The 17,001-nt window shown below is 38.2% G+C and overlaps 1 protein-coding gene across 1 annotated transcript; it reads right to left on the bottom strand.

Annotated features, from left to right (window-relative positions):
- Positions 1-12,795: 12,795 nt before the first annotated feature.
- Positions 12,796-16,593, bottom strand: LOC137655276 (golgin subfamily A member 6-like protein 26). Its single transcript, XM_068389162.1, has 5 exons — positions 15,325-16,593; positions 14,740-14,979; positions 14,203-14,442; positions 13,669-13,908; positions 12,796-13,272 (listed from the first exon to the last, which is right to left on the bottom strand). Exons 1-5 carry the CDS (start codon positions 16,591-16,593, stop codon positions 12,796-12,798), a joined length of 2,466 nt encoding a protein of 821 aa, XP_068245263.1.
- Positions 16,594-17,001: the final 408 nt, after the last annotated feature.

The raw sequence follows: 17,001 nt of genomic DNA, 5'->3' as shown, positions 1-17,001 counted from the left end.
TAATAAAAGAAGTCATACTTGTTTGTTCTACATTTGTTCACCTGGTAAAGAAACAGTACAAGTGAATCTTTATCAAGGAACAAAGCATACTAGAACAAGTCAGACTTCTTCCATCTGCTGAGTCCATCTCGCAAAATATCCTCTAGGTATCTAGAATAGATTGGGAACAGCCGCCATCCTTTTTTTTCCCTGCTGCCATCTTCTTCTTCTTCTTCTTCTTCTTCTTCTTCTTCTTATTCTTCTTCCTCTATGTACCTTATAGGAATCTTGTTCATATAGCACAGCGTAATAAAAGGAGTCAGACTTGTTTGTTCTACATTTGTTCACCTGATAAAGAAACAGTGCAAGTGAATCTTTATCAAGGAACAAAGCATACTAGAAGAAATCAGACTTCTTCCTTCTGCTGAGTCCATCTCGTAGAATATCCTTTAGGTATCTAGAATAGACTGGGAACAGCCGCCATCCTGTTTTTTCCCTGCTGCCATCTTCTTTCTCTTCTTCTTCTTCCTCTTCTTCTTCTTCTATGTACCTTCAGGGAATCTTGTTCATAGAGCACAGCATAATAAAAGAAGTCAGACTTGTTAGTTCTGCATTTGTTCACCTGATAAAGAAACAGTACAAGTGAATCTTTATCAAGGAACAAAGCATACTAGAACAAGTCAGACTTCTTCCATCTGCTGAGTCCATCTTGCAGAATATTCTTTAGGTATCTAGAATAGATTGGGAACAGCCGCCATCCTGTTTTTTCCCTGCTGCCATCTTCTTCTTCTTCTTTTTCCTCTTCTTCTTCTTCTATGTATCTTCAGTGAATCTTGTTCAAAGAGCACAGCATAATAAAAGAAGTCAGACTTGTTTGTTCTACATTTGTTCACCTGGTAAAGAAACAGTACAAGTGAATCTTTATCAAGGAACAAAGCATACTAGAACAAGTCTGACTTCTTCCATCTGCTGAGTCCATCTTGCAAAATATCTTTTAGGTATCTAGAATAGATTGGGAACAGCCGCCATCCTTTTTTTTCCCTGCTGCCATCTTCTTCTTCTCCTTCTTCTTCTTCTTCTTCTTCTTCTTATTCTTCTTCTTCTATGTACCTTATAGGAATGATGTTCATATAGCACAGCGTAATAAAAGAAGTCACACTTGTTTGTTCTACATTTGTTCACCTGGTAAATAAACAGTGCAAGTGAATCTTTATCAAGGAACAAAGCATACTAGAACAAGTCAGACTTCTTCCATCTGCTGAGTCCATCTTGCAGAATATCCTTTAGGTATCTAGAATAGATTGGGAACAGCCGCCATCCTGTTTTTTCCCTGCTGCCATCGTCTTCTTCTTCTTCTTCTTCTTCTTCTTCTTCTATGTACCTTCAGGGAATCTTGTTTATAGAGCACAGCATAATAAAAGAAGTCAGACTTGTTTGTTCTACATTTGTTCACCTGATAAAGAAACAGTACAAGTGAATCTTTATCAAGGAACAAAGCCTACTAGAACAAGTCAGATTTCTTACATCTGCTGAGTCCATCTTGAAGAATATCCTTTAGGTATCTAGAATAGATTGGGAACAGCCGCCATCCTGTTTTTTCCCTGCTGCCATCTTCTTCTTCTTCTTCTTCTTCTTCTTCTTTTTCTTCTTCTATGTACCTTCAGGGAATCTTGTTCATAGAGCACAGCATAATAAAAGAAGTCAGACTTGTTTGTTCTACATTTGTTCACCTGATAAAGAAACAGTACAAGTGAATCTTTATCAAGGAACAAAGCATACTATAACAAGTCAGACTTCTTCCATCTGCTGAGTCCATCTTGCAGAATATCCTTTAGGTATCTAGAATAGATTGGGAACAGCCGCCATCCTGTTTTTTCCCTGCTGCCATCTTCTTCTTCTTCTTCATCTTCTTCTTCTTCCATGTACCTTCAGGGAATCTTGTTCATAGAGCACAACATAATAAAAGAAGTCAGACTTGTTTGTTCTACATTTGTTCACCTGATAAAGAAACAGTACAAGTGAATTTTTATCAAGGAACAAAGCATACTAGAGCAAATCAGCCTTCTTCCATCTGCTGAGTCTATCTTGCAGAATATTCTTTAGGTATCTAGAATAGATTGGGAACAGCCACCATCCTGTTTTTTCCCTGCCGCCATCTTCTTCTTCTTCTTCTTCTTCTTCTTCTTTCTTCTTCTATGTACCTTCAGGGAATCTTGTTCATAGAGCACAGCATAATAAAAGAAGTCAGACTTGTTTGTTCTACATTTGTTCACCTGATAAAGAAACAGTACAAGTGAATCTTTATCAAGGAACAAAGCATACTAGAACAAGTCAGACTTCTTCCATCTGCTGAGTCCATCTTGCAGAATATCCTTTAGGTATCTAGAATAGATTGGGAACAGCCGCCATCCTGTTTTTTCCCTGCTGCCATCTTCTTCTTCTTCTTCTTCTTCTTCTTCTTCCATGTACCTTCAGGGAATCTTGTTCATAGAGCACAGCATAATAAAAGAAGTCAGACTTGTTTGTTCTAGCATTTGTTCACCTGATAAAGAAACAGTACAGTGAATCTTTATCAAGGAACAAAGCATACTAGAACAAGTCAGACTTCTTCCATCTGCTGAGTCCATCTTGCAGAATATCCTTTAGGTATCTAGAATAGATTGGGAACAGCCGCCATCCTGTTTTTTCCCTGCTGCCATCTTCTTCTTCTTCTTCTTCTTCTTCTATGTACCTTCAGGGAATCTTGTTCATAGAGCACAGCATAATAAAAGAAGTCAGACTTGTTTGTTCTACATTTGTTCACCTGATAAAGAAACAGTACAGTGAATCTTTATCAAGGAACAAAGCATACTAGAACAAGTCAGACTTCTTCCATCTGCTGAGTCCATCTTGCAGAATATCCTTTAGGTATCTAGAATAGATTGGGAACAGCCGCCATCCTGTTTTTTCCCTACTGCCATCTTCTTATTCTTCTTCTTCTTCATTTTCTTCTATGTACCTTCAGGGAATCTTGTTCATAGAGCACAGCATAATAAAAGAAGTCAGACTTGTTTGTTCTGCATTTGTTCACCTGATAAAGAAACAGTACAGGTGAATCTTTATCAAGGAACAAAGCATACTAGAACAAGTCAGACTTCTTCCATCTGCTGAGTCCATCTTGCAGAATATCCTTTAGGTATCTAGAATAGATTGGGAACAGCCGCCATCCTATTTTTTCCCTGCTGCCATCTTCTTTTTTTTCTTTTTCTTCTTCTTCTTCTTCTTGTTCTTTTTCTTCTATGTACCTTCAGGGAATCTTGTTCATAGAGCACAGCATAATAAAAGAAGTCAGACTTGTTTGTTCTACATTTGTTCACCTGATAAAGAAACAGTACAAAGTGAATCTTTATCAAGGAACAAAGCATACTAGAACAAGTCAGACTTCTTCCATCTGCTGAGTCCATCTTGCAGAAAATCCTTTAGGTATCTAGAATAGATTGGGAACAGCCGCCATCCTGTTTTTTCCCTGCTGCCATCTTCTTATTCTTCTTCTTCTTCTTCTTCTTCTATGTACCCTCAGGGAATCTTGTTCATAGAGCACAGCATAATAAAAGAAGTCAGACTTGTTTGTTCTACATTTGTTCACCTGATAAAGAAACAGTACATGTGAATCTTTATCAAGGAACAAAGCATACTAGAACAAGTCAGACTTCTTCCATCTGCTGAGTCCATCTTGCAGAATATCCTTTAGGTATCTAGAATAGATTAGGAACAGCCGCCATCCTGTTTTTTCCCTGCTGCCATCTTCTTATTCTTCTTCTTCTTCTTCAATGTACCTTCAGGGAATCTTGTTCATAGAGCACAGCATAATAAAAGAAGTCAGACTTGTTTGTTCTACATTTGTTCACCTGATAAAGAAACAGTACAGGTGAATCTTTATCAAGGAACAAAGCATACTAGAACAAGTCAGACTTCTTCCATCTGCTGAGTCCATCTTGCAAAATATCCTTTAGGTATCTAGAATAGATTGGGAACCGCCGCCATCCTGTTTTTTCCCTGCTGCCATCTTCTTCTTATTCTTCTTCTTCTTCTTCTTCTTCTTCTTTTTCTTCTTCTCTCTACCTTCAGGGAATCTTGTTCATAGAGCACAGCATAATAAAAGAAGTCAGACTTGTTTGTTCTACATTTGTTCACCTGATAAAGAAACAGTACAAGTGAATCTTCATCAAGGAACAAAGCATACTAGAACAAGTCAGCCTTCTTCCATCTGCTGAGTCCATCTTGCAGAATATCCTTTAGGTATCTAGAATAGATTTGGAACAGCCGCCATCCTTTTTTTTTCCCTGCTGCCATCTTCTTTTTCTTCTTCTTCTTCTTCTTCTTCTTCTTCTTCTTCTTCTTCTATGTACCTTCAGGGAATCTTGTTCATAGAGCACAGCGTAATAAAAGAAGTCATACTTGTTTGTTCTACATTTGTTCACCTGGTAAAGAAACAGTACAAGTGAATCTTTATCAAGGAACAAAGCATACTAGAACAAGTCAGACTTCTTCCATCTGCTGAGTCCATCTCGCAAAATATCCTCTAGGTATCTAGAATAGATTGGGAACAGCCGCCATCCTTTTTTTTCCCTGCTGCCATCTTCTTCTTCTTCTTCTTCTTCTTCTTCTTCTTCTTATTCTTCTTCCTCTATGTACCTTATAGGAATCTTGTTCATATAGCACAGCGTAATAAAAGGAGTCAGACTTGTTTGTTCTACATTTGTTCACCTGATAAAGAAACAGTGCAAGTGAATCTTTATCAAGGAACAAAGCATACTAGAAGAAATCAGACTTCTTCCTTCTGCTGAGTCCATCTCGTAGAATATCCTTTAGGTATCTAGAATAGACTGGGAACAGCCGCCATCCTGTTTTTTCCCTGCTGCCATCTTCTTTCTCTTCTTCTTCTTCCTCTTCTTCTTCTTCTATGTACCTTCAGGGAATCTTGTTCATAGAGCACAGCATAATAAAAGAAGTCAGACTTGTTAGTTCTGCATTTGTTCACCTGATAAAGAAACAGTACAAGTGAATCTTTATCAAGGAACAAAGCATACTAGAACAAGTCAGACTTCTTCCATCTGCTGAGTCCATCTTGCAGAATATTCTTTAGGTATCTAGAATAGATTGGGAACAGCCGCCATCCTGTTTTTTCCCTGCTGCCATCTTCTTCTTCTTCTTTTTCCTCTTCTTCTTCTTCTATGTATCTTCAGTGAATCTTGTTCAAAGAGCACAGCATAATAAAAGAAGTCAGACTTGTTTGTTCTACATTTGTTCACCTGGTAAAGAAACAGTACAAGTGAATCTTTATCAAGGAACAAAGCATACTAGAACAAGTCTGACTTCTTCCATCTGCTGAGTCCATCTTGCAAAATATCTTTTAGGTATCTAGAATAGATTGGGAACAGCCGCCATCCTTTTTTTTCCCTGCTGCCATCTTCTTCTTCTCCTTCTTCTTCTTCTTCTTCTTCTTCTTATTCTTCTTCTTCTATGTACCTTATAGGAATGATGTTCATATAGCACAGCGTAATAAAAGAAGTCACACTTGTTTGTTCTACATTTGTTCACCTGGTAAATAAACAGTGCAAGTGAATCTTTATCAAGGAACAAAGCATACTAGAACAAGTCAGACTTCTTCCATCTGCTGAGTCCATCTTGCAGAATATCCTTTAGGTATCTAGAATAGATTGGGAACAGCCGCCATCCTGTTTTTTCCCTGCTGCCATCGTCTTCTTCTTCTTCTTCTTCTTCTTCTTCTTCTATGTACCTTCAGGGAATCTTGTTTATAGAGCACAGCATAATAAAAGAAGTCAGACTTGTTTGTTCTACATTTGTTCACCTGATAAAGAAACAGTACAAGTGAATCTTTATCAAGGAACAAAGCCTACTAGAACAAGTCAGATTTCTTACATCTGCTGAGTCCATCTTGAAGAATATCCTTTAGGTATCTAGAATAGATTGGGAACAGCCGCCATCCTGTTTTTTCCCTGCTGCCATCTTCTTCTTCTTCTTCTTCTTCTTCTTCTTTTTCTTCTTCTATGTACCTTCAGGGAATCTTGTTCATAGAGCACAGCATAATAAAAGAAGTCAGACTTGTTTGTTCTACATTTGTTCACCTGATAAAGAAACAGTACAAGTGAATCTTTATCAAGGAACAAAGCATACTATAACAAGTCAGACTTCTTCCATCTGCTGAGTCCATCTTGCAGAATATCCTTTAGGTATCTAGAATAGATTGGGAACAGCCGCCATCCTGTTTTTTCCCTGCTGCCATCTTCTTCTTCTTCTTCATCTTCTTCTTCTTCCATGTACCTTCAGGGAATCTTGTTCATAGAGCACAACATAATAAAAGAAGTCAGACTTGTTTGTTCTACATTTGTTCACCTGATAAAGAAACAGTACAAGTGAATTTTTATCAAGGAACAAAGCATACTAGAGCAAATCAGCCTTCTTCCATCTGCTGAGTCTATCTTGCAGAATATTCTTTAGGTATCTAGAATAGATTGGGAACAGCCACCATCCTGTTTTTTCCCTGCCGCCATCTTCTTCTTCTTCTTCTTCTTCTTCTTCTTCTTCTTCTTCTTCTATGTACCTTCAGGGAATCTTGTTCATAGAGCACAGCATAATAAAAGAAGTCAGACTTGTTTGTTCTACATTTGTTCACCTGATAAAGAAACAGTACAGGTGAATCTTTATCAAGGAACAAAGCATACTAGAACAAGTCAGACTTCTTCCATCTGCTGAGTCCATCTTGCAGAATATCCTTTAGGTATCTAGAATAGATTGGGAACAGCCGCCATCCTGTTTTTTCCCTACTGCCATCTTCTTATTCTTCTTCTTCTTCATTTTCTTCTATGTACCTTCAGGGAATCTTGTTCATAGAGCACAGCATAATAAAAGAAGTCAGACTTGTTTGTTCTGCATTTGTTCACCTGATAAAGAAACAGTACAGGTGAATCTTTATCAAGGAACAAAGCATACTAGAACAAGTCAGACTTCTTCCATCTGCTGAGTCCATCTTGCAGAATATCCTTTAGGTATCTAGAATAGATTGGGAACAGCCGCCATCCTGTTTTTTCCCTGCTGCCATCTTCTTATTTTTTCTTCTTCTTCTTCTTCTTCTTGTTCTATGTACCTTCAGGGAATCTTGTTCATAGAGCACAGCATAATAAAAGAAGTCAGACTTGTTTGTTCTACATTTGTTCACCTGATAAAGAAACAGTACAGTGAATCTTTATCAAGGAACAAAGCATACTAGAACAAGTCAGACTTCTTCCATCTGCTGAGTCCATCTTGCAGAAAATCCTTTAGGTATCTAGAATAGATTGGGAACAGCCGCCATCCTGTTTTTTCCCTACTGCCATCTTCTTATTCTTCTTCTTCTTCATTTTCTTCTATGTACCCTCAGGGAATCTTGTTCATAGAGCACAGCATAATAAAAGAAGTCAGACTTGTTTGTTAGCATTTGTTCACCTGATAAAGAAACAGTACATGTGAATCTTTATCAAGGAACAAAGCATACTAGAACAAGTCAGACTTCTTCCATCTGCTGAGTCCATCTTGCAGAATATCCTTTAGGTATCTAGAATAGATTAGGAACAGCCGCCATCCTGTTTTTTCCCTGTGCCATCTTCTTATTCTTCTTCATTTTCTTCATGTACCTTCAGGGAATCTTGTTCATAGAGCACAGCATAATAAAAGAAGTCAGACTTGTTTGTTCTACATTTGTTCACCTGATAAAGAAACAGTACAAGTGAATCTTTATCAAGGAACAAAGCATACTAGAACAAGTCAGACTTCTTCCATCTGCTGAGTCCATCTTGCAGAATATCCTTTAGGTATCTAGAATAGATTGGGAACAGCCGCCATCCTGTTTTTTCCCTGCTGCCATCTTCTTCCTTCTTCTTCTTCTTCTTCTTCTTCTTCTATGTACCTTCAGGGAATCTTGTTCATAGAGCACAGCATAATAAAAGAAGTCAGACTTGTTTGTTCTACATTTGTTCACCTGATAAAGAAACAGTACAAGTGAATCTTTATCAAGGAACAAAGCATACTAGAACAAGTCAGACTTCTTCCATCTGCTGAGTCCATCTTGCAGAATATCCTTTAGGTATCTAGAATAGATTGGGAACAGCCGCCATCCTGTTTTTTCCCTGCTGCCATCTTCTTCTTCTTCTTCTTCTTCTTCTTCTTCTTCTTCTTCTTCTTCTATGTACCTTCAGGGAATCTTGTTCATAGAGCACAGCATAATAAAAGAAGTCAGACTTGTTTGTTCTACATTTGTTCACCTGATAAAGAAACAGTACAAGTGAATCTTTATCAAGGAACAAAGCATACTAGAACAAGTCAGACTTCTTCCATCTGCTGAGTCCATCTTGCAGAATATCCTTTAGGTATCTAGAATAGATTGGGAACAGCCGCCATCCTGTTTTTTCCCTGCTGCCATCTTCTTCTTTTTCTTCTTCTTCTTCTTCTTCTTCTTCTTCTATGTACTTCAGGGAATCTTGTTCTAGAGCACAGCATAATAAAAGAGTCAGACTTGTTTGTTCTACATTTGTTCACCTGATAAAGAAACAGTACAAGTGAATCTTTATCAAGGAACAAAGCATACTAGAACAAGTCAGCTTCTTCCATCTGCTGAGTCCATCTTGCAGAATATCCTTTAGGTATCTAGAATAGATTGGGAACAGCCGCCATCCTGTTTTTTCCCTGCTGCCATCTTCTTCTTCTTCTTCTTCTTCTTCTTCTTTTCTTCTTCTTCTTCTTCTATGTACCTTCAGGGAATATTGTTCATAGAGCACAGCATAATAAAAGAAGTCAGACTTGTTTGTTCTACATTTGTTCACCTGATAAAGAAACAGTACAAGTGAATCTTTATCAAGGAACAAAGCATACTAGAACAAGTCAGACTTCTTCCATCTGCTGAGTCCATCTTGCAGAATATCCTTTAGGTATCTAGAATAGATTGGGAACAGCCGCCATCCTGTTTTTTCCCTGCTGCATCTTCTTCTTCTTCTTCTTCTTCTTCTTCTTCTTCTTCTATGTACCTTCAGGGAATCTTGTTCATAGAGCACAGCATAATAAAAGAAGTCAGACTTGTTTGTTCTACATTTGTTCACCTGATAAAGAAACAGTACAAGTGAATCTTTATCAAGGAACAAAGCATACTAGAACAAGTCAGCTTCTTCCATCTGCTGAGTCCATCTTGTAGAATATCCTTTAGGTATCTAGAATAGATTGGGAACAGCCGCCATCCTTGTTTTTTCCCTGCTGCCATCTTCTTCTTCTTTTTTTTTTTTTTTTTTTTTCTTATATCTTTTTCTATGTACCTTCAGGGAATCTTGTTCATAGAGCACAGCATAATAAAAGAAGTCAGACTTGTTTGTTCTACATTTGTTCACCTGATAAAGAAACAGTACAAGTGAATCTTTATCAAGGAACAAAGCATACTAGAACAAGTCAGACTTCTTCCATCTGCTGAGTCCATCTTGCAGAATATCCTTTAGGTATCTAGAATAGATTGGGAACAGCCGCCATCCTGTTTTTTCCCTGCTGCCATCTTCTTCTTCTTCTTCTTCTTCTTCTTCTTCTTCTTCTTCTATGTACCTTCAGGGAATCTTGTTCATAGAGCACAGCATAATAAAAGAAGTCAGACTTGTTTGTTCTACATTTGTTCACCTGATAAAGAAACAGTACAAGTGAATCTTTATCAAGGAACAAAGCATACTAGAACAAGTCAGACTTCTTCCATCTGCTGAGTCCATCTTGCAGAATATTCCTTTAGGTATCTAGAATAGATTGGGAACAGCCGCCATCCTGTTTTTTCCCTGCTGCCATCTTCTTCTTCTTCTTCTTCTTCTTCTTCTTCTTCTTCTTTTTCTATGTACCTTCAGGGAATCTTGTTCATAGAGCACAGCATAATAAAAGAAGTCAGACTTGTTTGTTCTACATTTGTTCACCTGATAAAGAAACAGTACAAGTGAATCTTTATCAAGGAACAAAGCATACTAGAACAAGTCAGACTTCTTCCATCTGCTGAGTCCATCTTGAGAATATCCTTTAGGTATCTAGAATAGATTGGGAACAGCCGCCATTCTGTTTTTTCCCTGCTGCCATCTTCTTCTTCTTCTTCTTCTTCTTCTTCTTCTTCTTCTTATGTACCTTCAGGGAATCTTGTTCATAGAGCACAGCATAATAAAAGAAGTCAGACTTGTTTGTTCTACATTTGTTCACCTGATAAAGAAACAGTACAAGTGAATCTTTATCAAGGAACAAAGCATACTAGAAAAGTCAGACTTCTTCCATCTGCTGAGTCCATCTTGTAGAATATCCTTTAGGTATCTAGAATAGATTGGGAACAGCCGCCATCCTGTTTTTTCCCTGCTGCCATCTCTTCTTCTTCTTCTTCTTCTTCTTCTTCTTCTTCTATGTACCTTCAGGGAATCTTGTTCATAGAGCACAGCATAATAAAAGAAGTCAGACTTGTTTGTTCTACATTTGTTCACCTGATAAAGAAACAGTACAAGTGAATCTTTATCAAGGAACAAAGCATACTAGAACAAGTCAGACTTCTTCCATCTGCTGAGTCCATCTTGCAGAATATCCTTTAGGTATCTAGAATAGATTGGGAACAGCCGCCATCCTTTTTTTTCCCTGCTGCCATCTTCTTCTTCTTCTTCTTCTTCTTTTTCTTCTTCTTCTTCCTCTTCTTCTATGTACCTTCAGGGAATCTTGTTCATAGAGCACAGCATAATAAAAAGAAGTCAGACTTGTTTGTTCTACATTTGTTCACCTGATAAAGAAACAGTACAGGTGAATCTTTATCAAGGAACAAAGCATACTAGAATAAGTCAGACTTCTTCCATCTGCTGAGTCCATCTTGCAGAATATCCTTTAGGTATCTAGAATAGATTGGGAACAGCCGCCATCCTGTTTTTTCCCTGCTGCATCTTCTTCTTCTTCTTCTTCTTCTTCTTCTTCTTCTTCTTCTTCTTCTATGTACCTTCAGGGAATATTGTTCATAGAGCACAGCATAATAAAAGAAGTCAGACTTGTTTGTTCTACATTTGTTCACCTGATAAAGAAACAGTACAAGTGAATCTTTATCAAGGAACAAAGCATACTAGAACAAGTCAGACTTCTTCCATCTGCTGAGTCCATCTTGCAGAATATCCTTTAGGTATCTAGAATAGATTGGGAACAGCCGCCATCCTGTTTTTTCCCTACTGCCATCTTCTTCTTTTCTTCTTCTTCTTCTTCTTCTTCTATGTACCTTCAGGGAATCTTGTTCATAGAGCACAGCATAATAAAAGAAGTCAGACTTGTTTGTTCTACATTTGTTCACCTGATAAAGAAACAGTACAAGTGAATCTTTATCAAGGAACAAAGCATACTAGAACAAGTCAGACTTCTTCCATCTGCTGAGTCCATCTTGCAGAATATCCTTTAGGTATCTAGAATAGATTGGGAACAGCTGCCATCCTTTTTTTTCCCTGCTGCCATTTTCTTCTTCTTCTTCTTCTTCTTCTTCTTCTTCTTCTTCTTCTTCTTCTTCTTCTATGTACCTTCAGGGAATCTTGTTCATAGAGCACAGCATAATAAAAGAAGTCAGACTTGTTTGTTCTACATTTGTTCACCTGATAAAGAAACAGTACAAGTGAATCTTTATCAAGGAACAAAGCATACTAGAACAAGTCAGACTTCTTCCATCTGCTGAGTCCATCTTGCAGAATATCCTTTAGGTATCTAGAATAGATTGGGAACAGCCGCCATCCTGTTTTTTTCCCTGCTGCCATCTTCTTCTTCTTCTTCTTCTTCTTCTTCTTCTTCTTCTTCCTCTTCTTCTATGTACCTTCAGGGAATCTTGTTCATAAAGCACAGCATAAAAAAAGAAGTCAGACTTGTTTGTTCTACATTTGTTCACCTGATAAAGAAACAGTACAGGTGAATCTTTATCAAGGAACAAAGCATACTAGAACAAGTCAGACTTCTTCCATCTGCTGAGTCCATCTTGCAGAATATCCTTTAGGTATCTAGAATAGATTGGGAACAGCCGCCATCCTGTTTTTTCCCTGCTACATCTTCTTCTTCTTCTTCTTCTTCTTCTTCTTCTTCTTCTTCTTCTTCTATGTACCTTCAGGGAATATTGTTCATAGAGCACAGCATAATAAAAGAAGTCAGACTTGTTTGTTCTACATTTGTTCACCTGATAAAGAAACAGTACAAGTGAATCTTTATCAAGGAACAAAGCCTACTAGAACAAGTCAGACTTCTTCCATCTGCTGAGTCCATCTTGCAGAATATCCTTTAGGTATCTAGAATAGATTGGGAACAGCCGCCATCCTGTTTTTTCCCTACTCCCATCTTCTTCTTTTTCTTCTTCTTCTTCTTCTTCTTCTTCTTCTTCTATGTACCTTCAGGGAATATTGTTCATAGAGCACAGCATAATAAAAGAAGTCAGCCTTGTTTGTTCTACATTTGTTCACCTGATAAAGAAACAGTACAAGTGAATCTTTATCAAGGAACAAAGCATATTAGAACAAGTCAGACTTCTTCCATCTGCTGAGTCCATCTTGCAGAATATCCTTTAGGTATCTAGAATAGATTGGGAACAGCCGCTATCCTGTTTTTTCCCTGCTGCCATCTTCTTCTTCTTCTTCTTCTTCTTCTTCTTCTTCTCTTGGAATTTTTTATTTTTTTATGTTTTTTGTTTATATATTTTTTGGGGGTTTTTTTAGTATCTATATTTCTTTTTTAATTTTTTTTTAATATTTTCTTTTTTTTCCAAGTTTTTCCATTCACTTCTTAGTCGTCGCTATTGACTTCCTCTTTCAACTGATTCATCAAATCCGCCAATTCCATAACTACCTTATGAGTATCACCAATCTGTCCAGTCTTTGCCAAAAGTCTCTGCTTTAGACTTTTTATTTCCTTCTTCAGCCTATGCACTTCACTTTCTGTATCTTTTCTTATTCTTCTTTCCTCTATTAGCTCTTTATCAAGCCTTTTGCTCTCTTCCTCTCTCCTTAGAAGTTCTCTCTTTTGAAGTTTCACTATATCATCAATTTCCCTCCTAAGATGCTTTTTCTCGTCCTGAGGTTTTCCTTCAAGATCACCTTTTCCTTTCGCTCCCATTACATTTACTACCCTGGTTTCTGCATAATCATCACCTTTAGTAGCAGAATCTCCATCTGTTCTTAGGCTATTTGCTTCTTGGTATTCTTTAAGTTCCTTTTCAATGTTGTCACTTTTCCAGACGTTTTCATTTTGTTCTGATAATTCCTTTTCTATTATTTGTGTTATCCTTGCCAAAGACATGTTCTTGGCATTCCTATTAAGATTTTCTCTAAAGTCTTGAGATTTTCCACGAAGTTGGCCTTCTTCCTTTATGTTTTTTCGTATATTTTCAAAATATTCGATACACCTCTTCACGATGCCTTCTTCTATTTCCTCCAAGTTAACCTTGTGTTTCTTTGCTGTTTTCTCCTCTTTCAAAGCCTCTTGCCTTACTTCAACAGGAACATACACTTTGTCTAGTTTTTCGTGGGAGATTTCATCCTGTGCAATTTTTCTAATCCTTCTTAAGGCCACTTCTTTTGCTTCCCTCCTAAGATGCTTTCTCTCGTCCTGAGGTTTTCCTTCAAGATCACCTTTTTGTTTCGCTCCCATTACATTTACCCTCCTAATTTCTGCATAATCATCACCTTTAGTAGCAGAATCTCCATCTGTTCTTAGGCTATTTGCTTCCTGGTATTCTTTAAGTTCCTTTTCAATGTTGTCACTTTTCCAGACGTTTTCATTTTGTTCTGATAATTCCTTTTCTATTATTTGTGTTATCCTTGCCAAAGACATGTTCTTGGTATTCCTATTAAGATTTTCTCTAAAGTCTTGAGAGTGTCCACGAAGTTGGCCTTCTTCCTTTATGTTTTTTCGTATATTTTCAAAATATTCGATACACCTCTTCACGATGCCTTCTTCTATTTCCTCCAAGTTAACCTTGTGTTTCTTTGCTGTTTTCTCCTCTTTCAAAGCCTCTTGCCTTACTTCAACAGGAACATACACTTTGTCTAGTTTTTCGTGGGAGATTTCATCCTGTGCAATTTTTCTAATCCTTCTTAAGGCCACTTCTTTTGCTTCCCTCCTAAGATGCTTTCTCTCGTCCTGAGGTTTTCCTTCAAGATCACCTTTTTGTTTCGCTCCCATTACATTTACCCTCCTAATTTCTGCATAATCATCACCTTTAGTAGCAGAATCTCCATCTGTTCTTAGGCTATTTGCTTCCTGGTATTCTTCAAGTTCCTTTTCAATGTTGTCACTTTTCCAGACGTTTTCATTTTGTTCTGATAATTCCTTTTCTATTATTTGTGTTATCCTTGCCAAAGACATGTTCTTGGCATTCCTATTAAGATTTTCTCTAAAATCTTGAGATTTTCCACGAAGTTGGCCTTCTTCCTTTATGTTTTTTCGTATGATATTTTCAAAATATTCGATACGCCTCTTCACGATGCCTTCTTCTATTTCCTCCAAGTTAACCTTGTGTTTCTTTGCTGTTTTCTCCTCTTTCAAAGCCTCTTGCCTTACTTCAACAGGAACATACACTTTGTCTAGTTTTTCGTGGGAGATTTCATCCTGTGCAATTTTTCTAATCCTTCTTAAGGCCACTTCTTTTGCTTCCCTCCTAAGATGCTTTCTCTCGTCCTGAGGTTTTCCTTCAAGATCACCTTTTTGTTTCGCTCCCATTACATTTACCCTCCTAATTTCTGCATAATCATCACCTTTAGTAGCAGAATCTCCATCTGTTCTTAGGCTATTTGCTTCCTGGTATTCTTTAAGTTCCTTTTCAATGTTGTCACTTTTCCAGACGTTTTCATTTTGTTCTGATAATTCCTTTTCTATTATTTGTGTTATCCTTGCCAAAGACATGTTCTTGGTATTCCTATTAAGATTTTCTCTAAAGTCTTGAGAGTGTCCACGAAGTTGGCCTTCTTCCTTTATGTTTTTTCGTATATTTTCAAAATATTCGATACGCCTCTTCACGATGCCTTCTTCTATTTCCTCCAAGTTAACCTTGTGTTTCTTTGCTGTTTTCTCCTCTTTCAAAGCCTCTTGCCTTACTTCAACAGGAACATACACTTTGTCTAGTTTTTCGTGGGAGATTTCATCCTGTGCAATTTTTCTAATCCTTCTTAAGGCCACTTCTTTTGCTTCCCTCCTAAGATGCTTTCTCTCGTCCTGAGGTTTTCCTTCAAGATCAGCTTTTTGTTTATCTTCGAAACCCTGTGTGCTGAGCTTATCTTCTTCACTCTGTAGTTGAGACTCTCTTAGTCTACTCACTTCCTTCCTCAGAGAATCGTTTTCTTCCTGGACTTCCTGAAATTTCCTCTCCCTGGATAGTGTCTTGGTCCTCAGTTCATCGTTCTTGCGTTTGTCTTGGTCAGCTTTCTGCCTGAAAGACGCCAGCTCTTGGTCCCTCTGAAGAAGGTCGTCATCTAGATTTGACATTTGGTCATTTATCTCCCCGAGCTTTTGTTGGTAAGCAGAAACCTCCTTTACGAGGTCATTTTGCTGGCAATCCTTTCTTTCCTCCTCTTCATCATCATTGCTATTTGAGGTGGAATTTTCCAGTGACGATATTTCTTTCTGATCTGCCACCCACTCTTCCATTTCGCTGATGGAGCAATTGTCTAATTCCTTGTTTAACCCGACGAGCAGAGTGTCCATGGAGCAACCGCTTTCGTTTCCATAGCAACCTGCAAACCAGTCCAGAAGTTTCTTGAAGGGGGATCTCACCGTAAGCACCCCATTAGAAACTAAAAACCCGATGGTGAGAGCCATGCTTAGGGCATCTGTCTGTGGGGTGCCTCCCTCCCCCGCAAGGATCTTAGACGCGAAACACTTACAGTATTTGGTGTTCGTACCCGAACTCTGGCTGGCCTGAACTATGGGTCTTTGGAAAGGGTTGGCACCGATCTCCCTCATGAAATCAAAGTCCATCACACTTACCTTTGGAGCTTGTCCTCCGGTAGCTAAATCGATCATAACGTTTTCCGGGTGGACGTAATTGTAGCAGTAACCTTCGGCGTGGAAATCCTGCAAAATTCCAACCAGTGCTATCAATACACGAAGTACCTGCTCCTTGGTCGGTCGCACGATCCTTGCCCAGTCCCACAGGGTCATTTGTTGACGTGACACGATGATCACCTCCCATTCCTTCACGAGTCCCATGACTTTTGGAACCGCAAGATGCTGGAATCGAAGGAGATTCTCAACCTCGACGTCTAGGCATATCCTATTCTCTTTGAGGCAGAAATCCGAATATTTGCCTACAAGTTCATAGACATCTCCGAATTCACCCCGTTTTATTACCCTGCCTACGAAGGGCAACAAGTCCTCGAGTGAATAAACCCTAAGCTTTGTCTTAGGGCAGATTTCTACGGGCTTGATCGATTTGTCGATCATCCTTTTTCCGAGATGTTTCATTTTCAATAGTCCTTCTACTGAGTTCTCTTCAGTAGATTTATCATAACACATAAAGCTGCCTGATTCCTTTGTAGCAGCCAACAATAACAAATTATTTACAAAACTATTAGATCTTATAGCCATAGTTAATATTAACGATCTTGGCACCCCAACTAGCATTAAATATAAAAAAACAGCGAATCGAGCTCCAGCAAATACTTTTTTGGCTTCAGACTGAGTGCCAGAGTCAATATGTCTTCAGGTTAGAAGAGAGAGAGAGAGAGAGAGAGAGAGAGAGAGAGAGAGAGAGAGAGAGAGAGAGAGAGAGAGAGAGAGAGAGAGATATCCGCAAGATGAAAAATGCAGAAAGGAATTAAAAAAAGAACGACGATAACAAAAGGAAAGATTTATGAAAGTTTTCTTTCAGTATGAATCGTAACATTTCGCTTCAGCCTCTGAGGAAAATCTAACCCTCTGGAGCCCATTCTGGAAGTCTCCTTCTTTCGTCTTTCGTCTGCGTTCACTCCGAGAATGTAATGTTCTTGTTCCTTA

This window comes from Palaemon carinicauda, chromosome 16 (genome assembly GCF_036898095.1).
Source record: "Palaemon carinicauda isolate YSFRI2023 chromosome 16, ASM3689809v2, whole genome shotgun sequence".
In the NCBI taxonomy this organism is placed as follows: Eukaryota; Metazoa; Arthropoda; class Malacostraca; order Decapoda; family Palaemonidae; genus Palaemon; species Palaemon carinicauda.
The sequence above is the reverse complement of the archived record's forward strand: the minus strand, read 5'-3'. Positions and strand labels throughout refer to the sequence as shown.

Bases quoted from the DNA above. Each gene is read 5' to 3' on its own strand.
- LOC137655276 (XM_068389162.1), bottom strand. From the start codon at position 16,593: ATGGCTATAAGATCTAATAGTTTTGTAAATAATTTGTTATTGTTGGCT. The intron at 13,909-14,202 runs GTAAATGTAATG...AAAAACATAAAG, and splicing joins ATTATGCAGAAATTAGGAGG to GAAGAAGGCCAACTTCGTGG. The intron at 13,273-13,668 runs GTAAATGTAATG...ATAATAGAAAAG, and splicing joins ATTATGCAGAAATTAGGAGG to GAATTATCAGAACAAAATGA.